This window comes from Heteronotia binoei, chromosome 5 (genome assembly GCF_032191835.1).
Source record: "Heteronotia binoei isolate CCM8104 ecotype False Entrance Well chromosome 5, APGP_CSIRO_Hbin_v1, whole genome shotgun sequence".
Lineage (NCBI taxonomy): Eukaryota > Metazoa > Chordata > Lepidosauria > Squamata > Gekkonidae > Heteronotia > Heteronotia binoei.
The window spans coordinates 19322429-19346519 of record NC_083227.1 but is presented as its reverse complement, the minus strand read 5'-3'; the positions used below and the strand labels follow the sequence as shown (position 1 = coordinate 19346519).

At 47.4% G+C, this 24091-nt stretch overlaps 1 protein-coding gene across 1 annotated transcript; it reads right to left on the bottom strand.

The window, feature by feature from the left end:
- Positions 1–10224: 10224 nt before the first annotated feature.
- Positions 10225–23169, bottom strand: LOC132571796 (tripartite motif-containing protein 10-like). Its single transcript, XM_060238590.1, has 8 exons — positions 22762–23169; positions 17418–17513; positions 16550–16780; positions 15817–15839; positions 14830–14970; positions 13625–13646; positions 11892–11970; positions 10225–11314 (listed from the first exon to the last, which is right to left on the bottom strand). Exons 1-8 carry the CDS (start codon positions 23167–23169, stop codon positions 10758–10760), a joined length of 1557 nt encoding a protein of 518 aa, XP_060094573.1. The 3' UTR covers positions 10225–10757.
- Between the last annotated feature and the right edge of the window lie 922 nt (positions 23170–24091).

The window sequence follows — 24091 nt, the reverse complement described above, 5'->3', positions numbered from 1 at the left end:
TCGCTGGTCTTCGTGTAGCTGGATGATCATGCTGAGGAACCTTGGGGGACATCCTAAACGTTCCAAGATTTGCCACAGGCCTTTCCTGCTAACGGTATCGAAAGCTTTGGTAAGGTCGACAAAAGTCACATACAGAGCCTTGTTCTGTTCCCTGCATTTCTCTTGGAGCTGCCTGAGAACAAATACCATGTCGGTGGTGCTCCTGTTAGCTCTGAAGCCGCACTGGCTCTCTGGGAGGAGTTCTTCTGCAATGGTGGGCACCAGTCTGTTCAGGAGTATTCTGGCAAGGATTTTGCCTGCGATGGAGAGCAGGGTTATCCCCCAGTAGTTGGAGCAGTCTGACTTTTCCCCTTTGTTCTTGTATAGGGTGATGATGATTGCATCGCGAAAGTCCTGTGGTAATTTGCCTTGTTCCCAGCAGGTGACAAGTACTTTGTGAAGTGAGCTATGTAGTACTGTGCCCCCATGCTTCCAGATCTCTGGTGGAATTCCATCAACTCCTGCTGCCTTGCCACTTTTCAGTTGCTTGATGGCTTTAACAGTCTCTTCTAGGGTGGGGATCTCATCCAACTCTGTTTTCACCGGTTGAAGTGGGGTGAGGTGGATTGCTGAATCTTGAACTACGCGGTTGGCACTGAAGAGAACCTGAAAATACTCCGACCACCGGTTCAATATGGATGCCTTGTCTGTGAGGAGCACTTGGCCGTCTGCACTATGCAAGGGACTCTGAGCCTGATATGATGGACCATATACTGCCTTCAGGGCTTCGTAGAACCCTCTTAAATCACCAGTGTCTGCACACAGCTGGGTTCTCTCTGCAAGCTTGGTCCACCACTCATTCTGAATGTCTCGAAGCTTGCGCTGGAGGTTGCTACATGCAGCGCGAAAGGTTGCTTTTTTCCCAGGACAGGAGGGCTGAGCAAGATGTGCTTGGTAGGCAGATCTCTTTTTTGCCAGTAATTCTTGGATCTCTTGCTTGTTCTCATCAAACCAGTCCTTGTTCTTCCTTGTGGAGAACCCGAGGACTTCTTCAGAGATCTGCAGGACGGTAGTTTTTAGGTGTTCCCAGAGTGCTTCTGGAGAAGGGTCTGTGGGGCAACTGAGGTCCTCAATTCTTGACTGGAGTTTTGCCTGGAAGGCAGCTTTAACTTCGGCTGACTGGAGGCTGCCAACCTGAAACTTCCTCCGAGGGATACCTCCTCTCCTGGGTGTGGGTTTAAAGTGAAGACGGAGATTGCAGCGTACAAGACGATGATCCGTATGACATTCTGCGCTGGGCATTACTCGGGTGTGTAAGACATCTCGAAGGTCTCTCTGGCGCACCAGAATGTAGTCGATAAGGTGCCAATGCTTGGACCGTGGGTGCATCCAGGTTGTCTTCAGACTGCTCTTCTGCTGGAAGATAGTGTTGGTGATGGTGAGCTGGTGCTCCATGCAGAATTCTAGCAGGAGGCGCCCGTTGTCATTGCAGTTGCCAATGCCGTGTTTGCCAAGTACTCCTTTCCAGGCTTCCGAGTCTTTACCTACTCTGGCATTGAAGTCGCCAAGGATGATCACCTTGTCCTCTGTAGGGGTCTTCCGTACGAGGTTGCGTAGATCAGCATAGAACTTGTTCTTTTCTGCAGGATCTGCTTGAAGGGTTGGGGCATACACACTGAAGAGTGTTGCATGCTGCTTGTTTTGAAGTGGGAGGCGCATGGACATGATGCGATCTGAGTGACCTGTTGGAAGGTTTTCGAGTTTGGAGGCAATGGAGTTCCTGACCATGAAGCCAACGCCAGAAAGGCGGCTCTCAGCCTTCGACTTACCCGACCAGTAGAGGGTATAGCCAGCACCGTGTTCTTGAAGACTACCTTCCTCAGGGAAACGGACCTCACTGAGAGCTGCTATGTCGATATTCAACCTGAGAAGTTCGTGGGCAACTAGAGCAGAGCGTCGTTCAGGGCGACCACTGCCTACTGTGTCAAGCATGGTTCTGATGTTCCAACACGCAAGCTTTAGTCTTTGCACACTTTGTGAGGCAGGTGCATGCCTTTTCTTTGTTGTTATTTTTCGACCGCAAGTAAGGATGCCCGTTGACCGCGGCTAGCCAACTGGGGTGGGGGAGACGAGCTTTGTTTAGGCCACCTTTTCTAGGCCCCTCTCCGTGTGGAGCAAGCAGTGCTGTCCCTAGATAAGGCTGCTTGGTCGTTCAGGGTGCTGCCGAAAGATGCTTTCGTCTCCGGGTTAGCATCAGGCGACCAATATCCTGAACCGCCTACATGCAGGATCGGGACTGCGGCTTCCAGTGGCACCTTCCACCTGCCGTTTCGCCCCTTGCCTATCGCTGCAGGACTTGATGCGTTGTGGGTTGTGTGTGTGGATATGCCCTTCAGGCCTGCGCAGAGGAATTTTTTAGGTGAAGCGCAGTGTGCGCGGTACTGGCTCCACCCTTTCACCTGGGGGTCATCTGCCATGGCCCAGTAAGCCGGGACGCCGGCAGTGAGTCCTCCAGGTGGTAGGTGTTACATTAACGAGCTCTATCTGCCCGGGTTTGATGTTAGAGTTTTACTTCTCTTAGGCTGACGAGGTTGGTGGGCCCAGCCTGCCCATCCGGTTATACCGCCGGACACTTCGGTCGCACCATGACGTAGCAAACTCTGTGAAAACTCTGTGGGGTGGGGGGGGGGTGGGCTCCCTCTGGGAAACCTACCCCCCCAGGGAAAGTGCATGCGCAATACATAGCCTCTCCTCTCCCGGTGTAGTGAACGCCGCGTGGTCACTGTCTGGCTATGCCTGGCAGATGGTCACTGCAATGGCCTCTCCTGCATTACTGCATCCGTAGCAACACCTTCTCGCTGGTCCCCCCTCCGCTCATAGCCCATCTGAAACCCTATGCCATAATAAAATCCATTATTAACCAAAGGATTTTCAGTGGTCTATCTCCGTAGACAAAGACATAGATCCTATACACCTCACCTCTCGTAGGTCTACCATTTTGAGCTAAGAAATATTAATATTCCCCAATAAAAAGTTGTTTGAGGTGTAACAGAGAAAGAGGCTGAGGAAGAATTAGCTATTGAAACCGTGAGGAGTCCTTTTAAAAGCAGTTCCTTATTCTCTCTGCACCATCACAAGTGGAACACTAAGAAATTAAAGACTGTACCCATGCCTTCATTAAGTCCTATTTGAAGAGGCTATCATTCTTTGTGACTGTTGAGAGACTTTGTGGGGAAAATGTCAAGAATGTTCAGTGTTCCTTTAGTTCTGTTTTTGTTTAACTTCACTAAAAATGGATATTTACATGCCTGGCGTGAAAGCTTTATTGCTTCCGGTGGTTATCTTACATTGCTTATTGTCCACAGTTGCTGTGCGGTTGTGGGAAACCCAGGCCCAACTGTTTAAAAAGCATACCTCAAGCTTGGCAGCCCCACATCCTGTGCTCTTATATGCTGGACTGTGATTCTTTTAACCTGCTAAAAAACATTTCCATGGTTTTGCATGCTGAGTCATGGCCCACTTTCTCTATATTTAGGACTGTTTGCCATTCCATCCCACTGTCTGATGAAGGGTGCACACGAAAGGTCACATTCTGAATAAAACTCTGTTGGTCTTAAAGGCGCTACTAGACTCCTGCTTTGTTCTGCTGCTTCAGACCAACACGGCTGCCCACCTGGATCTATAACAAACAATTGTCTTTGATGGGGGAACTCTCTAGTTCTTTTCATTGCAGAGTTATAAAGGGAGCTCTGTCAAGATGTGTAGCTGAGTTAGGCTGCCTGTTGACCTAGAATCTTGTAGCGCCATAAAGACTAATGAAATTTGTGGCAGGGTGTGAGCTTTTGTGAGTCACTTTTGAAGTGAGGAGTGGCTCCTGAAAGCTCGTACCCTGCCACAAATTTCTAGAGGAGCTACTGGACTTTTGCTCTTTTCTACTGATAAAGCGAACTGTATTGGCTTTTCATTAACTGTTTATAATTCTGAAAAGAAAAGGACGAGAGAGTTATTTTTATAAAAAAATGACATCTGAGAATTTGTGCATTATTACTACAGCTGGGGGTATAAATAGTTTAATATTTTGATCTAGCTGTTACCAGTTTTTTAAATAGCCCTCCAGTAGGAGGGGCATGACCTGGATAGCCCAGACTAGTCCAAGATCAGAAGCACATCTGGGTTGGTCCTGGTTAGTTCTTGGATGGGAGACCACCAAGGAATCACTATGCAGCATCACTGTGCAGAGGCAGACGATGACAAACCACCTCTGTTCATCTCTTGCCTTAGGGAAGGGCCTGCTCAGAGCATTAAGACGAGGAAATTGCACATGTGCAGAACTTCAGTGTAAATTAAGAAACAAGAAAAGCCAGGATATTGAGTCCTGCCCATATCAGTGCCAGTGCAGAAGTCTCATTCCCTGCACCTCCCCACTGCGTGTTCACAAATGACACCCACAATGTGTGTAGAATGAGGACAAGAGCACGCCAGCTCTGGCCTGCAGTCCCCGCCCTCTTAGGCTTCGCAGCACCCGGAGGGGCTTTCCTTCTCTCTCCGGTAACACCCACCACCCCCACCTGATCTTTGTGCGGAATTGCCCAGTGGGAGGGTCAGGACTCCCAGCTTCCCTTCCAAGTTCTGAGGCTGTCTTGCCTCTGCAACTTCCACAGCCCCAGCCTGGCCTACCATGCGGACAGTTTAATGCTTTGGGCACCCTTGGAGGAGTAGCCGCTTGCCAATAGCCTGCCTTCTCCCCGGCATCACTTTTAAAATAGTGTGTTTGAGACAGTGGGAGGTCTGTTGGCACACAGATCCACAGCCAGCATCAAGTTATAAAATATTTCTTTAAAATATAATGTTTACAAGCATACTTTTAGCACAGCACCGAATTGAGCAAGGGATTCCAAAAGAAATGCTCTAAAGCACAAATCCTTGGCCCCTCTCACAACACATGCCCTGTCAGTTCTTAAAATATAGAACATGCTCATTAGCATAGACATTCTGGATTTAAACAGAGTAGACAGTACTTTGACGCTTGTTCCAACTCCTCCACGTGAATACATGGTGAAGAGCTGCCTGCTTACGGATCTCAGCTAAGGGCGTTTTCGCACTGACCTTCAAGTGGCGCGACCACCCTCTTCACACCGGAGGATCTGCTCGGATTTCGCACAAGAAGCGCCGGCGCACCCAAAAGAGCCGGCTACTTCCGTCGCGAAACCCGCTCAAACGTTTTCCTGCTTCTTGGCGGTTTCCGTTTGAGCGGGTTTCGCGACGGAAGTAGCCGGCTCTTTTGGGTGCGCCGGCGCTTCTTGTGCGAAATCTGGGCAGATCCTCCGGTGTGAAGAGGGTGGTCGCGCTACTTGAAGGTCAGTGCGAAAATGCCCTAAGAGTTCTCATGGACGCAGCATCCCACAGAACAAAGACCTCCTTCCTCTTGCAAGGAGTTTTTCTCAGTCTTTTTCTCCACCTGCTGACCAGATCAGTGAAGCGATTTTTGCAGTCTCCAAAATTTCCCTTTCTGTACCACTCTCAAGCACATTGTTCTCCAGACCTGTTTCCTGTTTAGAGAAGGGAAAAAGCTTACCCGGCCCATTATCTCTCCTGCTATATCTATTAGTATTTGTATGAAGGTAGGCTGAGTTCCTTCTGGGAAGCAAATGAACTGACACGCCAGCCCCACCCCACTCTCTGTTCAGAGGGAGGGGGGAGGAACCTGTTAAAACGCAAAGTGGAGGTTTGGCTCAGCTCACCCCCCCAGGAAAAAAAATGTATTTCTTTGCACCTTGGCTTCATTTTTGCCTCTTCTTCTCCTTTGCTCCCCATCTTCAGTCTCTTGTCAAGTCATGAGGCGTCTTCCTTTACAACATTACCCCCCCCCCCAAAGCACTTCCTCTCTGCCCAAAGTTTGGTTCATGCTCTTGTCACCTCTCCCCTTGCAAACTTCTCTGCTCTCACTCTGATCTTCCAGAGTACCCCTCAAGCCCCTTTCCTTCTGCCCGGCACTCTGCTTTCCAGGGCTGGATTAACAAATAGGCCAAGTAGGCACTGGCCTAATGAGCCCCCACACCTTTAGGGGCCCTGGGCTGGTTTGTCTCTCTCTGCCTCTCCCTGCAGCTTTGCCAAAGGGGCTTTTGAGAAGGTGCCTGCAGGAGAGATTAGGAGATAATTTACCGGGGAGGGGGGGGGCAAGGTTTTGGTTGCCTAGGGGCCTCTACAGGTCTTAATCTGGCACTGCTGCACTCCAAATCCTCCACCTATTCCCTTCATTCTCAACAAGTGACATCACTCCTTAAATCCCTCTTAATTTCCTGTCTGTTCCCAGATCCTGCCCTTCAAAGCCCTCCATGGTCTCCCCTCAATCTGTATTTCTCTGCTCTTATATCCAGATAGAACCTTGTTCCTAACCGAGTTTCCCCACCCTCGGCCTCACCAAGACTTCCTGCATCCAGGGCTGGTGCCAGGGCTTTTGGTGCCCTAAGGGAGCTGCCCACTAGCCCCCCCCCCCCAATCTTTTTTAAAGAGAGAATTGTAGGAGAGATGAAGAAACTTGGAACTTATTTGCATTTTTAATTTACAGTTTTTTTATTTTAAACTTTAATTTTAAAAAATTGTGAGACTAAGCAATAAAAATTGTGAGAATACTACTTGATCCTTTTAGATGGAGGTGCCAGGGACAAGATCCTCCCATGACCATTTCTACTTGATTCTTTCAGCTGGAGGTGCCAGGGACAAGATTCTCACATGACCATTTTCACTTCATCCTTTCAGCTGGAGGTGCCAGGGACAAGACCATGAGCATGTGAGAAAGATGCTCTGCCACTGAGCTATGGCTCCCACCCCATGTCTGTGTCAAAGTAGAATAGGAAGGATGAGTGGCAGCAGACCACTTCAACAGGAGCCAATTTTTAGAAACTGTAATTGGCTCTTCTTCAGCTTTTACAGTTGGTTAATTTACCCCTGCCAGGCTCTGAGGAGCACACTGCGCAGGCGCTGTCCGTGTTCACATTTCCTGGGTCTGTAACAGACCCGGGGAAGGTGAAACTGGCTGGGCAGCGTCTGCGCTCCATGGAGCCTTCTTTCCATTGGGGAAGGCAGACTCCAGGGAGGACACACGCTGCTTGTGGGGAGAGGGGGTGCCTGGTGGTGTACACTAGTCCAGGTCTACTTGGCCTACTCCCATGCACCGGCCATGTCTGCATCCTCCAAGAACTCTTCCCTACCTGTTCTGTCCCTTATGCCTAGAGCTGCCTCCCAAGAACACTTACATGCTACCATCTCTCTCCCTTCCCTCCTTTTCTTCGACCTCTTGGGCACTTCTTAGCTCTATTTCCCTGCAGAAGAATGTCTATTCTTCCAATTTCTCCCTGCTGCCACCTTCTACTCCTACTTCATGGCAAGGATTGCACTGCAAGCTCATCAGGCAGACCTGTTTTTCTGTACTTTGCCAAGCGCCATGCCCAAAGATAGCACTTTGAGAATAAACATATCAAAAAGCAAGGACACATGTGTCTGTTCATCTGTCACTGGCAGGCATAACATATCAGGAAAAAAGGACAGGAGGCTCAGAACATCTAGAGCCAAAAATGAAGGGAATCCAGAAATCCTAGTCTGGGAAGGTCCAGAAACTGTTCTTCGCAAATGGAACCAAAGGGTTTATGAGGAACCAAGAAAATGGAATCAGTACAGCCAGGGAGGGTGGAAAACATCTTTCCAAAACAATGGCGAATTTAACAGCTTTCCTGACCTACCAAAGTATCTTGAGATCCAGGTGCCAATCCCAACCACACCATGGAAGCTTCCTCGGTGACCTTGGGCCAGTCACACACTCTCACCCTAGCCTACCTCTGAGGGTTATTGTTGTTGTGAGGATAAAATGGAAGGACTAATTTTTTCCGCTTGTGTTCACTGTGCATGTCCATTGGGTTTTCTTTGTCATTCTGTATTGATTTTCCTCCTTTCAGCACTCCGTTCACTTTGTGGTTGCCGTTTCCCCCTGGGTTTTCTGAGAGTGATTTCATGAGGATTTTTCTCTTGCTTTGCTTCCAGGCCAAAGGTAAATCAAAAGCATACAGGTTCCCTCGGATTCCACCCCCCACAAACCTTTTTACTGCCCCCTGAAGGTCACCTCCCCCCACTGAGGTTGTTCCATCAACTCTGCACCTTCTGCCATCATCTCCCATACCTTGGTGCACAAACTCCATTTTCCATTTGTTTTTAAAGTTTGAATTTTTTTTTTGACAAGTGGCATGAGACTAGCTATGAAAGACTATCGCTAGTCTCAGATCACTGAACAAAAACATTAATATTAGGTAGTCTTTCAGATTATTTAATTATGTCTTGTGATCATGATTACTGGTTTCCCCCCTTGTTGTTAGTCTATTTTGGTTTTAAATTATTTGTAATCTGTTTTGTATTTACTGTTTTGTTTTATCTTGATCTTAAGACTATTGGTCAAAGAAGATAACAAATAAAAGAAAAGGAAAAATGAAGACAATGGGAGAGGGGAATTTAAGAAGTGCTCACGTGTATCAGAAAATCCAGAGAATGGGACCGATACACAAAAGATGCTTTTCTATCAGCCCAGGGCCTTCCTCTACATTTGCAGAAAAATCCAAGAAAGAAAATTACCAATTTAAAACTTCTAGGGGAAAGACTGAGATCTTGCAATCCTCTGTTGTGAAATCCTGAGTAGCTGACAAGGAGAGTTCGGTGGGCAGGGGAGGAGATGCCTATCCCCAGTGTTCCCTCTAAGCTGCAGAGTCTTGAGAGCAAAAATTCTTCTTTGTGAGCTACTGGCGTTAAAAGTTGTGAGCGACTGCATAAATTAATGCGCTCTGGGGCTAAGACAAAAATGTGTGAGTTGGAGGCTAAAAATCTGTGAGCTAGCTCACGCTAACTCAGCTTAGAGGGAAAACTGCCTATCACCCACCCAGGCCACCACCATGAAAGCTGGGTGGGAGAGGAGTTGGAGATACTGCTGCCACCACCCCAGCACCACAGGCAGGCAGGGAGGAGGAATGGGAGCTGCCGCTGCTGCCCTGTGCCATTGCCCAGTAAGGCAGACAAGGGGAGGCAGCAGCCCCACAAGTGGGAGGATGAAGGCAGAAGAGGGAAGGAAGGAAGGAAGGAAGGAAGGAAGGAAGGAAGGAAGGAAGGAAGGAAGGAAGGAAGGAAGGAAGGAAGGAAGGCCCATTGTTCCCCCTCACCACTGCACCAATGAGGTAGGAGATGGCAGCACATTAGGTTGACACGGTGACAGTTCAGCAGTCAGCACAGCAAACAATGAGGGTAAGATAGGATTCTTTCCCTGCAAGTGTCGTGGAGCCCTTACTTGTCATCACCGGATCTTCCAGAAATGTAGGTGACCTATTAGTATGAGCTGAGAGCCAGTGCGTTGCAGTGTGGTAGACTTGAAGTGATGAGGCCTGAGTTCAAGTTCCTGCTCAGCTATCGGATTGCCAGCCTCCAAGTGGGGCCTGGAGATCACCCAGAATTACAGTTAATCTCCAAACAACATAAATCAGTTTCCCTGAAAGAATGGCCACTGAGAGGATGGCTATGGCATCATGCTCCCCCCAGTCCTTCCTCTTCCCAGACCCCACCATCCCCAGCTCTGCACTCAAAAGCTCCAGGACGAAGCTCACTCACTCTTGGACTGGCTTCCCTCATAGGGGCGTGGGTAGGAGAGAAAACAGGAGCACCCAGTTCCTTGGAAACACAAAGGAGGAGAGAAGAGGAGACTGGAGTTATACCTTCCCTTCACTCAGAGTGCCTTACAATCTCTTTTCCCTTCCCCTCCCCACAACAGACACCCTGTGAGGTAGGTGGGGCTGAGAGAACTCTGACAGAACCCTTGAGAGGAACAGCTCTGACAGAGTTATGACTGACCCAGGCTCACTCCAGCAGGTGCATTTGGAGGGATGGGGAATCAAACCTGGTTCTCCCAGATTAGAGTCCATGCATTTAACCACTACACCAAAGGAAAACACGATGGCTGTGTGAATGTGAAAGGGCTATAATGGTTTGAAAAGAGACACAAAAACAACAGGAAGAGCAACCGCAATGCAAGCATAGCCCAGCAGGACCCTGGTTATGCAAATCCACCTCTGGATTTTTCTGTCCAACTGCAGAGTTGGGGATGGGTCAAGTCAGTAAATGATGGCAACCTTTATGACTTCTCCGGCAGTTATGAAATGGCTTCACCCACCTCCCCCCGACCCCACCAAAGAAAACTGCAGGATTCAAGCAGCAGTCTTTTCAACAAAACATCACTTTATAATAAACATAACATCTTTTCAATCTCTGGCATAACCGAAACACAAGTGGTCTCTGAACACAGCTACCTTGGCAGGGACAGGGTCTCCAGTGTCCATCAGAAAAGGCAGGCTGAACACAGGGCAAAAACTAGCAGATAGTGCCCATTAAAGAAGAGAGGAAATCCCAAATAGTAACTCAAACATGCAGGACCTCGTCTTCCTCTGTAGGCTCTGCAGCAGTTCCTCCCTTGTGCTTGAGGAGAACGAAGGCTGGAGAGATCAAGGGGGGGGGGCGGGGTCTGTTCAGAGCTCTCCTGTATCTTTTACAATGGGAAAGGCATTACTGTCACTTTAAGGAATAAGATGCAAGGGGGGGGAGGAATGTTGGGAAATGGAGGGGGAAATATTTCCATTTTACCCCAGTCAATTTTGGTGGCTGGAGACAGGAGAGGTCTTCACAGGCCTTGAAAAAAGGAAGAATATTGAGAAATACTATTTTCTTCTTGATGGTCCTGGTGTGAAGAAAAGGTCCTAGGAAGAGATTTTGAGGTGGCCTTTTCCATACACTGAAAAGAAGGGCAGGAGGGTCTCTCCATGGAAGGAGGCTCCGGAGAACTTGTAGAGAAGGGCTGCTCGGTCAGCATCAAAAAAGGCCACTCGACCCCCAGCATAGTTCAGGCACACTCGGATCCTCTTCAGCTCCCCACTCACAGTCAGGGGAGGGTGAGCTTTTATACAAACCCTGTGCATCCCTGACCACTTCCCCACAGCCCACATCCCTTCCTCAGGAGTAAAAGTGAGGCCTCCCTTCCTCCTCACAGACTTTCTGGCCACCCCCACAGCCCAGTTTTCCTCACTTCCCACAAGGACTTCCCAGAAATGGCGGCCTCCTGTGAATCCTTCACAGCCCAGCACAATATACTCCAAGTCAAATCTCTCAGGATTTGTGGGCAGAGCTTGAGCTTTTTCTCCCACTCGCACGCTTTTCTGACCCTCAGAAAGGATGAGACATGGATGGGCTGTGTCTGGATCCAGAGTCACATTTGCTGTTGAGGGAAAATGAGGAGACAAAAGTGAAACGGCATCAGCTGGGGGATTTCACTATGGTTGCCAACTCAAGAAATATCTGGAGACTTTGGGGGTGGAGCCAGGAGACATTAGGGGTGGAGCCAAGATCAAGGCTGTGACAAGCATAATTGAACTCCAAAGGGGGTTCTGGCCATCACATTTAAAGGGATGGCACACCTTTTCAATTTCTTCCTTCCATAGGAAATAATGAAGGATAGGGGCACCTATTTTTGGAGCTGATAGAATTGGACCCCCTGGTCCAATCTTTTTGAAACCTGGGGGGTATTTTGGGGAGAAGCACTAGATGCTATACTGAAAGTTTGGTGCTTCTACCCCAAAAGACAGCCTCCCCCCCAGAGCCCCAGATACCCGCAGATCAATTCTCCATGATTTTCTATGGGAATAAATGTCCATGGGGAATAATAGAGTTCCCAGCAGACATTTCCCTCCCCTCCCCCCGCTTTCTGACGACCATGAAGCGGGGGGAGGGTTTCCAAACCAGGGGATCCCCTGCCCCCACCTGGGGATTGGCAACCCTAGATTTCACCCACTGGCCTGTTTGGCTTCCTTCTCCTGGCAGTCATGGCCTCCTCCCACCTCTGCCACCCTCTCCTTGGTTATCAGACTCTCCTGCCTGCTCCTGCCCTTCTAAAAGGCAGAGATGTCTTCCCACATGCTTCAGAAGGCAGACAATATACACAACAAGCACCCACAGGGACACCATCTATTTCCTCCCATATCCCATCCTGAAAAGAGAACTGTGAAAGAGAGAAAAAAAATGCCATTTTTAGTCACAGGTTTCTTTGGTTAGAAATCACACACAAGAACAGAAGATTTGTCTCCCTTATCAGGAATCTTCCTTCTCGCTGGTTCTGGGATGGGGCAGTCTCTACTTCTGGGAGAAGCTCATTCCTGGAGACCGGGAGAGTCCAGAACCTTGCAATTCTGGGAGGGGACGGGCTTCGCTCCCAGGCCCCAGTCTGGCCCCGAAGCAGCACAACTCAGCACAACATCATCTCCAAATGATCAAACATGAAATCAGACCTCCAATAAAATGGTCCAAAAAAGCCTCCAACCAACCACACAGAGAACAGGGTGAAGAACTCAAAAGAGACGCGCACCTGAGGCAAAGAAGCCCCATAGAGTCAATACAGCACACCTACTCTGGCTCAAGTGCCTTCTGAGAAAGGGAATTCACCCCCTTGGATGGGAAGAGACTGCCCTACTCTAGGACCACCGACAAGGGAGTTGCACAGTGAGACAAATCTTCCATTCTCCAGTGGTCCGAGGTGGGGAAGTCTCCACATCTGGCACATAAGACAGCAGCATGCCTCAGAGAGGGGAAGAATCTCAGACTCTAGCCTGAAAAGGTATGCTCCAGGACCATTTTCTTCCAAAAGCAGTCCCAGCTGAGCCCATTTTGTCAATCCTGTAATGATGAGTGGAACAATTTCCAGGTTGCAGCCCTACAGACCACCTCTAAGGAAGGGAAGGACCAGATAATGCTTCTGACCCTCTGAGGGAGTGGGCTGTAACACCCGAAGGGGGATCCAGTCCCCTGGACTTATATGCCAGGAAAATGCAGCCTCTGACCCATCTGCTAATGGTGGATGTGGAGACTTCATGGTAGGGATGTCATATGTCCCATCCACAGACCAAATCAACCCTCCTTGGACTTCAATCAGGCCTATGGGGCTCTTTTACTCCCCCCTCCACCCTCCTGTCCTCACCCATTCCACAGCTCCTGCTGCCTTGCCTTTACAGGCTGAAGCAGGAATCAAAGCTGCAAAGAAGATGTGCAGTGGAGCAAAAATACACTCCACATTTTCCTTGCAACTTTGTGCTGAAATATGTTTCAATGGAGTGGAGCTCGGTTTAACTTCCCAGCATTCCTATGGCCAGCTGGGAAAACCCAGAAGGTGCCTGAATGCAGTGGGGAAGCAGGGAAAAAACCTGCTACACATTGAACAAGGGGCAGATCCAGAACTGACAGAAATATCCTTGGTACTTAATAATTAATATTCCCAACCTCCCCCCCACCCCGCAGCTGCTGTTAAAATTAATGCCTGTTCTGATATCCTCAGTGGGAATTTTAAAAGAATTGCAATATTACCAGTTGGAACTTCTTCTGGACTGGAGTTACCAACATGGAGCTATTGAACATCAGGCATGATCTACCCTGAGCTGGCAAACCTGATGCCCCACCGTTGGCAGGAGAATAGCGAGACTTTTCTTATGGAACTCAGTCAACCTGTTGCCCAGCAACCATTCTCCCATCATTTAAATATGGCGGCAGGTTTCATCCCCTCAACCTTTTCTTTCACCCTTACCAACATCCTCAGAACAAGAAGGCTGTGGCAGGGAGCATAAGATTTTGAGGAACAAAACAAGAGCATTCAGTTGTGTTATCTCTGAGAACACCAAGTGGGAGAACACGAATTGCTAGGTGAAGCTTTTTAGTTTAGAAATAATTGATCAGTTTATGAAGAAAAATGTACCTTTCCGCAGATGAAGTCCAGAATCCAGAGTGTCTGAGGAAGCAAAGGAATGGAAAGTGAGCAGCAGGCCCTTCTTGTGACAAAAACACCACCTAAAAATACTATTTTCTTTTGGGGAGGGCAGGGGCATGATACAGCCCAATGTTGTCAAACTGCTGAAGCTAAGCTGAGTCAGTACTTGGATCGACCAAAGAAGACTCTGCAGAGGAAGAAAATAGCAAACACTGGTCTTGATCAGCTCCTGGTGGGGGCTGCCAGAAGTCATTTGTGACTTGATGGCACACAGGTACATATTTCTTCTGAGTTACAGCTTCAGGGTCAAGTAGAGACTATCTTGGGGGTGGGGGATTGTGTACAAATATTCAGATTTGTGTTCACAAGTCACTGGAGTTGAGATTAATGTCATAGAAAGTATGCTAAGGACTGCAGCCAAGGGTCCAAACTGGCTAAATTTAGACTTCTAGACAGAGGCTCCGCAGCACATACTGAGCTGAGTTACACTCTTCAGACTCACTGATTTCAATGGGCTTCGAAGGGTATGACTCTACTTTAAAACCAGTCTGTCCCTTTGAGACCATTCTGTGGGCTCTGCTACGACATATTCCAACAAACACAAACATCCAATCAAAGGGATCAGTTCTGATAAGTCTGATTTGGTCACAGGCACATTACAGAGAGAAGGGGGGGTGTCCCTGAAACTGATCCAGCGGCTGTTTCATTAAAAATAAATGCCCTAAAGAGCAGTTTCCCTCACTGTCATTTTAGGTGCTTGTTTCACCATCTACCTCACCATGTGCCCTTGCATGGCTGCAGTAATGATTAGAGATCAACAACATAATAGAATCCCGAGAAGTCCATGTAATGCAATTCTGAACTGAAGTTATGGCAGAATTTTGATCAGAAAACTTTCCATGGTGAACTAAAATGGCCTTCTGAACTGATACATAAACTCCCCACGTTCCTGGGTCTGTTGATGATATAGTCAGCCTGGGACATACTAAAACACATCTGGCCCACTCTAATGTCCAGTCTGAAACTCCGGCAGTGTTTCTTCATTACCTTTGAGTTGCTTCTCGATGCCCTCCAAAAGGAGATTTAAATCTGAGAAGTCCCAGATGTGCCACTTCAGTGCAAGAGGAAAAGCCAATGGATTCTCAAACGACTTCTTGTCTTCATACCTGGAGAAAATCCCATTAGGGTACCATCCATCCCATTCAGAATCTCCCTCCCTCCCCTCCGCCCCAAGTGGGTCAGAGAAGCAGAGGAAGGAACTGGCAGAAAGCCAAGGGAAACAGGCTGATGCTGAAAGCACTGGAAGGTGGGCGGGCTCTTGAAGAGGAATGCACAGCTCCTGCTTTCTTAAGAACTGGCTACACTAAACCTATTGGATACTGTGACCAGAACTACTAAGTACTCATTACATTTATTATAATAAAGACGGGTAAATCAAAGATTACATATCATAGACAGACACACAAAAGGGTAAAGTCCTTTCTCTGAAAAAATTCCTAAATGATGGTCCAGATTCCAGTGTGGACTTCAATACCATGAAGCAAGCTGCAATGTCTTGAATCTCATGAAAGGTATCATTAGGATGCTCTGTATTCTCAGTGCTGGGGGGGGGGCAACAGTGGGAGGGCTTCTAGTGTCCTGGCCCCACTGGTGAACTTTTTGATGGCACCTGGAGTTTTTGACCACTGTGTGACACAGAGTGTTGGACTGGATGGGCCATTGGCCTGATCCAACAGGGCTTCTCTTATGTTTTTATGTCTGGGGCAGTGATGCTCTGAATTCTTGGTGGTTCTTTTGGGGAGGGGGCAAAGTGGGAGGGTTTCTAGTGTCCTGGCCCTACTGGTGAACTTTTTGATGGCACCTGGAGTTTTTGACCACTGTGTGACACAGAGTGTTGGACTGGATGGGCCACTGGACTGATCAAACATGGCTTCTCTTATGTTCTTATATTCTTCACAAGCTGCCCAGTTCAATCCCAGGATTAAGAAGGTTAATGTTAAAGATCCACTTACCTCTGCAATGTGCTTCTGACATCCTAAAGAAAGAAGGCAGAGGGTGAGAAGGAGAGAGAGAGACCTTCAGAGTAGGGTGTGTTGTGTTCCCCTTGTGGACTTTCCCCCTTTTCCCTGCAGCCTTGCAACATGGTTCAGCCATGAAAGGAAAGAGAGGAGAGAGGGTCTGTCTGGGCATAAGTGCCATCACATCTGCACAGACATGCTAGACAGACAGCAGTGCCCAGAACAGCTGTGTGGATGCTGTTCCTGTAACCATATGCCGTTGCCACTGCGTGTCGGTGTGCATTTTATATATAAGTGACATTCCCCACACCACACCGACCCTAGACATCCTCCTTTTAAAATGGGTTGTGAAAAGTCTTGCATGTGATCCAGCTTCCTGGTTGGTGGTGTTGTGAAAGAGTTTTCCAGGAACCATGGGGTTCCTCAGACTGTTGGTTGAAACACAAACACACTTTGGCTTCCAGTGGCTGCAGTCTATCAGGGAGGGGCAGGGGCTGTGGGGGAATGTATTTCCAGGGAGTGTTGTTTTGCAGGGCCCTGGGATTGTCCAGTCTGCCCCTGGCTGGAGATGGAAAGGGGCAGAGGGGAAAGTGGCCCTGCTGAAGAGGTAGAAACTTGCTAGCGACATAAACTGGGCTGGTTTGCTTTTGCTTTTCTGCTAAGCAGAGAGGATTTGGAGCCAGCCTTCTCCCCAAGGGGACTCCACCTGTTTCTGCCACAGTCTCACCTGCAGGAGATCACTGGCCGGCTGCTGACATTTCTCCTCCATCTCCCGGATGAGGCTTTCCAGAGAAGAGAGTTCCTCAGAGATTCTGGCCAGATGCTGGTCCCTGTTTCTCACCACCTCCTTCTCCACCTCTTCCATCTGGGCCAGCAAAAGTTTCTCTTGTTCCTCCAGAAATGTGTGCAGTTGCCTGAACTTGGCTACTGTCTCTTGCTTCTCTTCTTTGGTTTGTTTCTGAGATGGAAAGAGAAGAAAAGCAGGCCAATGTCAGGAACACAGCTGGTCTCTGCAGTGGGAAGAGACGCTTGAGGAGGCTCCTATCCCATCCTATCCCGGAGGGGTTCTTTCAGCCACAGAGGATTCAGTCTGCAGCAGAAAACACAGAAAGTAGAAGGGGCTTCTTGAGTCCATTTGTTCCCTCACTAAACAGCCTCCACAGGTTGATTTCCCCAGTTCCCATCGGGGGATGAGACATGATGGTTGAGGAGAAACACCACAGGGGGCAAAAGTGCTCAGAAGCCCCCTCCCCTCGCTTGGTCTCCTAACCTTAACTGCATCTTCCTTGGCTGCATTGTGGGCAAGAGAAAATTGTGGGGGGGCAGGAATGTACATACTACTAAATATCCCAAGTATGCCCCCCTAGAATCAGCAGTGACTGAACCCCACTTTCAGTTGGCCTTAATCCAGCCCTGCATTAGACCCTCCTGAGGTCTCAGTCTCCCTCCCCAAATCTCCAGAAGTTTCCCAACCTGGATCTGGCAAACCTATCCCCCCATCCCCCACTGGTGGCCAGAGGAGACCCGGCAACCGTCCTTCTAAATTGAAAGTGGGGGCAGCCTCGTGGGTTGATTTTTCTGCTATTTGGACTTACGAGCAGGTCTTGGCTTTCCTTCTCCACATCTCCTTGAAACGCCACAATTCTCTCTCTCTCCTTCTTCAGAATCTCCAGACGGCTGCAGAACTGATCCTAGGGGGAGGGGAGATCACAGTTGAAATGTGTTCTTTTAAAGGTTTACTCCATGCTCTTCCCTCCTGGCCACCATGACACATTTATTTAAACCCATATATATAACCATTTTAGGTAAAAAAAAAAATCCAAATTCCAGCATGCTATTCCATCAGGAGAGCCTGTGTGCAGTAACACTTAAAGTGCTGGACTAAGATCCGGGAAATTCAGGTTTGAACCCCCAGTCCTGCCGTGGAAGCTCGCTGGGTGACCTTGGACCAGTCTCATGACTCTCAGCCTACCCCTGACCTGGTTAGTCCCAGGACAGCCTGATCAGCAGGGCCAACCTGGAGGCAGGCAGTGGCAGGCAAACCACCTCCCAACCTCTCTTGCCTTGAAAAGCTTACAGGGTGTCCACAAGCCAGCTGTGACCTGACAGTAAAACAGAATTCTGTCACGCCACTCGTGTTCTGAGCAGGCACTCGGGTGGGCTTCTGTTCTCCTTTTTGAAACCCAAGACCTGACAATCTCAAACATTCACAAGACATTTTTGAGAGCTAGGAGTCTGCCTTTATACTAATTTTAACTAACTAGCTAACTAGCCAAAGCATCACACATCTTTAAACGAATGAAGAGTCCAATGTAATACCCTTTCTGATGTGACTCATCATACTGGATGTTAAGAAGCACACTATGCCCGGACTTCAGTGAGATCTCAAGTGAGAGTTTCCGGTAACGGCACGGTGCTAACAGACGTGTTTGTAGGAGCTCCGGCTCTGCAGCGTCTGTGCTGGTCTTTTTGGGGGGGTTCTTCAGTTAGTAAGAACTCGGTGGTGCCTCTGTTGGAGGGGCACTCGTGTGGAGGAGTGCTGGGTGCTCTGTGCCGGTTTTTCTGAGCATAGAGCCCGTTCAACATATTACTTCAAGCCCGGATAGACCAGATGCCTTAATGGCGAATTAGCTGTGACCACCGGAGAAGGGGAGTAGGCGAAGCGGCATTTGGAGGACAGAATAAATGGTGAAGAAGGGGGGGGGGAAGTATATCTGACCCTAAACTGGAGATATAAACGAAGGAAAGAACTTACTAAGTGCGTTGTTTTCCCCCTACTTTCAAGTGGAATCCGATGCTGGGGGGAAAGAGACCTGGTTTGGCGAATGCACAAAGGTAGAAAGCAGAGGAGTGGTGGAGGACTACCTTGGCAGCAACGGCAGAGGTTGGGAGTCGTAGACTGGCTATGATTGTAAAAGTTTGTGAAGAGCACTGAGACAGAGGAGGTGAAGAAAGGAGGAAAAGAGGAAAGAAGCAGGAGATTTCTGACGATTTAAAGGGAGCCTTCACGAACCTCTTTTCCTCTCCCTTTTCCCATATGCTTGTGCATGGCGATTTTCTTAAAGAGACAGGGAGCTAAATAAAGGCTCAACAGTGGTTATAATATACAGGGTGGAAATAAAGTCACTGGACCTTTGAAATGAGTTGAATCTGAAGATGGGAGACTTTTGATGTTAGTATAGAGTTTCCAGGAACGCAAGGGCGGAAGTGAGGTGGAGAGGATGGAATTCCGTTGGCAGAGATGTGGAAGAACAGGAATGGATTTACTGAACTGGCTTTTTGAACTGGTAGCAGAAGAGAGGAGCAGAGACTGAGATTAAGAAGAGGAAGAGGAAGACAGAAGGATAAGCGGTTGGGAAACATTAAGGATTCAAAAGAGACAGTTAACAAATAATTAATGGATTGAATAATTAACTATTGTTAATTTGATTACTGCTGATTTTCTGTATGATTTTCTATATGTAATGAGTTAATGTGAATGTTCAGGTGAAGGGTGTTTGGTGGTAAAGAATAGTAATTTAAGGATATAAAAACCAACTGGTATGTGAGAGTGTTAAAGGAAGGTGATGTACGAATTTTGAGTGAAGTAAGGCGAAGTAGTAGTATATGAATTGGAATTGGGGTGTCAGTAAGACCTTGGATAATAGAAAAATGAGTATGACATACAAGTAAGACAAAATAGATAGGTTAGTCCCACTATTGGCAACTTTAAAACTGATGGAGATAATGTCCTCACAGGAAGTTATAGAGGAAGTGCAGAATTCTATGCAATTGTATTTTATGAATGCATTGAGTCAGGTGCAGGCAAATCTGACAGAACAATTAGATGGAGTAAATAAGAAATTAGATGGCCTGCAAAAGCAATTGACGGAAGTAAAGGAAGAGATTCATGGCTTGACACAATCTACAAAATATGTGGAAGGAAAGTTGGAAGTAGTAAATGAAAAGTCTGAGGAGATTGAAAAAGTTCAAAAATACGAAGGGGACAGATTAGTGAGAATAGAAACGGTGCAGGTAGAGCATATTTCAGGAATGCAGAATATTCCAGAGGATAGGTATGACCATATAAAGGAGGTGATAGTAGAGATCTTGACACCAGTTCTTGGTATGAAGAAAAAGGAATTGGAGAAAGATATAGAAAATGGCTATAGAGCTTGCCTTATTTTTTTCAAGGAACACCGCCTGCTGAGAGAGGTTTATATAAGGTGTATTAGGAGGAAAATGAAGGAATTGGTCTGCCAGACGATGAGAGACAAATCATTAAAGTTATATCGTTGGCATATTACACCAATAAAACTGAAGAAAGTGTATTCCGAAATTGTTGGTTGCTTTGTTGCAGGGAAACAAATTGATACCATGCAATTCACAAACAAAGTAAGATGATTTGAAATGCCAATGTTTTTTTTTTCTTCTTTTTTGGACCACAGTGTAGAAGAAAGAAAGTTTTCTTTTTTGTTAGTTCTAGACTTAGCTGAGGTAGATACTCTGATGGAGATACTAAGAGAAGAAATTAACAATTAGATAGAAGGAAAACGGAACTTATTGTATTAAAGTGTATTCCAAACTTGCTGGGGGTTCTTTGTTGTTGTTGTTGCAGGGAATTAAATTGATACTGTGTAATTTATAAATAAAGTAAGATGACTTGAAATGCCAAATGTTCTTTTGGATCACAGTGTAGAAGAAAGAAAGTATTTTTGGTTGGTTCTAGACTGAGCTGAGGTAGATACTCTGAGGGAGATATTAAGAGAAGAAATTAACAAATAGACAAACAGAAGGGAAATGGAACTTATTGTATGAATGGTTATGGGGGAAAGATAATAAGAATATAGTGTAAAAAGGGGTTAACTGTAGTATGTATGATTTGGTTTAGGTTAGAACAAAGGATTTGTATTCTAATGATATAAGTATATAATGCATCCCGCTGTCTACATCCCTAAGTTTATGTTTTGTTTATATATATATATATAGTTTTTGTTGTTGTTAAATGTAATAAAAAGTTAAAAACTCAAAAAAAAAAGAAGCACACTATGCCCAAAGAAGCTGCCCCCGTCCTTCATAGTTTCCAAAGGACTACATCAAACCAGATCATCTCTGCAGGAGAAACTGAAGGGAGGGGCCACAATTTTGCAAGCCTAGTAGAACCAAAGCAATGTACAGAGTACCCAGCAGTACTAGTGCAGTCAGAGTGCCCAGCAGAACCCAGTGCCGTTGTGGCAATGCCAGTCGATGTCAAGCACAGAATCACAGTCCAAGAAGGGGGGATGGAACCTCAGCAGCACTAGTGCAAATGTGCCCAGCAAACCCAGTGCCATTCATAATATCAGCAAAAGTTTGCCACTATACTGCTTTTAAATACATTCTGTCGCCAAGCAGGATAGGGATGAAAAGGTCTTGAGGTCAAGAAGTGAAAATGAAGAACATGAGGGGAACATGAAAAAATTAGGTGAAGGGAGACGGAAAACGTGAATGAGAAGTGTGTGGGGAAGGGAGGGGGAAGTTGTTTATCTTACTGCACGTCATGGGCTCTGACAAGGGGACTGCCCAGGCAGAGCCGACAGGGTTAGCTGACCCAGCGGAACCGACAGCTGGCTCCTCTCACAACTTGACTGATTCACTGCTGCTGCCCGCAGGGTTCTCAACACCTGGCTGTACAGCTGACGAGGACCAACAACAGGTAGACACACATCCCAGTTCACCACCTTGCCTTGCTCAAGTACGGGAAAGGCTCCGTCAGGACTTAGCGATCTGAAGGAAAGAGGCCAAAATGCGGGCAAGACGTTCACTCAGCCCAGAGTTTTAGCAGACGCCAGGCTGGCCCTGCTGCCTGCTAATTGGAAACAGCAGCAGCGGGCTATCTAAACACCTGCTTCGAGTTGCATGCTCTGTAGAAGCAACAAGTCCATCCGGTGACTTGCGACTACTCCAGCTCCCGTTCCTTGGCTCTGTTCCTGCTCTGACTTCCCAGTTTCCTGACTTCTGGATTGTACGATCCTGCTTTCGGACTCAGCTGCTGGTTCCTTCAACGCTCCTCTGGCTCTGACTTGGACTGGACTCGGACTTCCCCCTTGCCTGCTCTCCAGCGTGTGACACTGCAATACCATAACTACTGCTTTGAAGATCTGGCTGAGCTGGGTGCAAGGAAAGGAAGAGCTAAAAACTAGACTGTTGGAGAAAATGAGCTGCAGGCTGGCTACACATGGGCCTCCACAGAGACCAATATATCAAGAGGCCTCTCCTGTAAATATAGTGCCCTCATATTCTCACACACATGAGGCCAGACAGGCTGGCCATTTGTGGAAGGGAAGTACTCTCTAGATTAAGTTTCTTTCTCTTCTTTTGACTGCAACCTGAATGTGGATCTACTTGAATAAATGTAAGTTTACTTTTTTGCCATATACTTCTTGGGAGATGTATTTACTGCATGCTGTATCCTGTTCTAACTTTGGGCAAACTCTCCTACATTAACCAAATATCCCCATAATGAGTACCCCAAGTATCTAGCTGTTGCCTTTTCCCTCGCTCCACCCATTTTTATTCATCCTTTGACTATTGTTGCCTCCCTCTGCCTTTCCTCTTCTAAAACTTCATGTTGAGCCAAACAAATCTTTGAGTCTTCTTGTTGCTATATCCTGTTGCTCCGCAAAGACTGGCACAGAAGAGTGTACCCTACTAAGCAGAGTAAATAAATCTTTATAACTTGTAGTAATAAAACCATCTTGATTAAACAGAGAAACTGGGTTGGTCTTAATTTTGTTCTCAGTATGGCCCAAACACTCATCATAAAAAGGAGAAAAACCCACAATTGGTATCTTCAATCTCCTTACAGTCGGAAGCACCAGCCCTGGAGGGAGAGCTCCTCTTCCGCTATGCTGGGAGGAAAGCACATCGTCTCCAGAGAATGATGGAATTCCACCAGCAAGGATCCAGATGAGTTCCTACCTTGTATTCCTGAGCAACCACTTCCAGGGGAAGTATTGTGTGTCCTTTGTGTTCTGGGAATCGCTCACAGACAGCACACACCAATTTTTCATCCTCTTTGCAGAAGAAGTGGAGTTTTTCCTGGTGTCTCAAGCAAAGATCTTTTCTTGAACTTTGTGGCACCAGTTGAATTTTTTCAACTAGGTTTGCCAGCTGCCAGTTTCGGCGGAAAGCCCCTTTCTGGAACTTGAATTTGCAGACAGGACACTCCAAGTCTCCCAGAGTCTCCCATTTCTCACAGTAGTCAGTGATGCAGGCCTGGCAGAAGCTGTGCCCACAGTCCAGGACCACGGGGTCCGTCAGGCACTCCAGGCAGATGGGGCAGTTGGCCTCCTGCTCTATCTCTGTGGATGGTGGAGCTGAGGCCATGAGGGCTGGATTCTCAGTGGCTTGGGTGATGGGAAGGGCAGCAGCTTGTCAGATCTGTAAAAGGGCAGCATAAGAACAAGAACATAAGAGAAGCCATGTTGGATCAGGCCAATGGCCCCTCCAGTCCAAAACTCTGTGTCACACAGTGGCAAAAAACCCAAACAAACTCAGGTGCCATCAGGAGGTCCATCGGTGGGGCCAGGACGCTAGAAACCCTCCCAACTGTTGTTCCCCCCAAGTATCAAGAATGCAGAGCATCACTTGCCCCAGACAGAGAGTTCCAACAATACGCTGTGGCTTATAGCCACTGATGGACCTCTGCTCCATATGTTTATCCAATCCCCTCTTGAAGCTGGCTATGCTTGTAGCTGGCACCACCTTCTGTGGCAGTGAATTCCATGTGTTAATCACCCTAATAAGAACATAAGAGAACAGGAATGACCTAGAAAGAAGTCTTTGCATTTTAGTCTTTTGCCATGTTGGGTTTCTTTTGAAATAGGTTTTATTTTTACTGCTGACACTATGTAAGTTGTCCACTGCCTAAAGACTCTGAAAGTTGAGACCAGTGTTCCCCCTAAGCTGAGTGAGTGTGAGCTAGCTCACAGTTTTTCAGACCTCCGGCTCACACATTTTTCTCTTAGCTCAGAAAAAATGGCCCCAGAGCAAACCAATTTATGCAGTAGATAAATCATTTGCTTACAACTTTAACATCAGTAGCTTACAAAGTTGAATATTTGCTCACAAGACTCCACAGCTGGTTGCATAAAAAGGTAAAGGTAGTCCCCTGGGTAAACACCAGTTGTTTTTGACTCTGGGGTGACATTTTCATGGCAAACTTTTTTAATGGGTAGCTTGCAATTGCCTTCCCCAGTCATCTACACTCCCCCCACCGAGCAAGCTGGGAGCTCATTTGACTGACCTC

Coding starts and splice junctions, on each gene's coding strand:
- LOC132571796 (XM_060238590.1), bottom strand. CDS start 23,169: ATGGCCTCAGCTCCACCATCCACAGAGATAGAGCAGGAGGCCAACTGC. Junction 14,971..15,816: donor GTCAGAAGCACATTGCAGAG/GTAAGTGGATCT, acceptor GATTTTCTCCAG/GTATGAAGACAAGAAGTCGT. Junction 11,315..11,891: donor CCAAGGAGAGGGTGGCAGAG/GTGGGAGGAGGC, acceptor GAAATCCCCCAG/CTGATGCCGTTTCACTTTTG.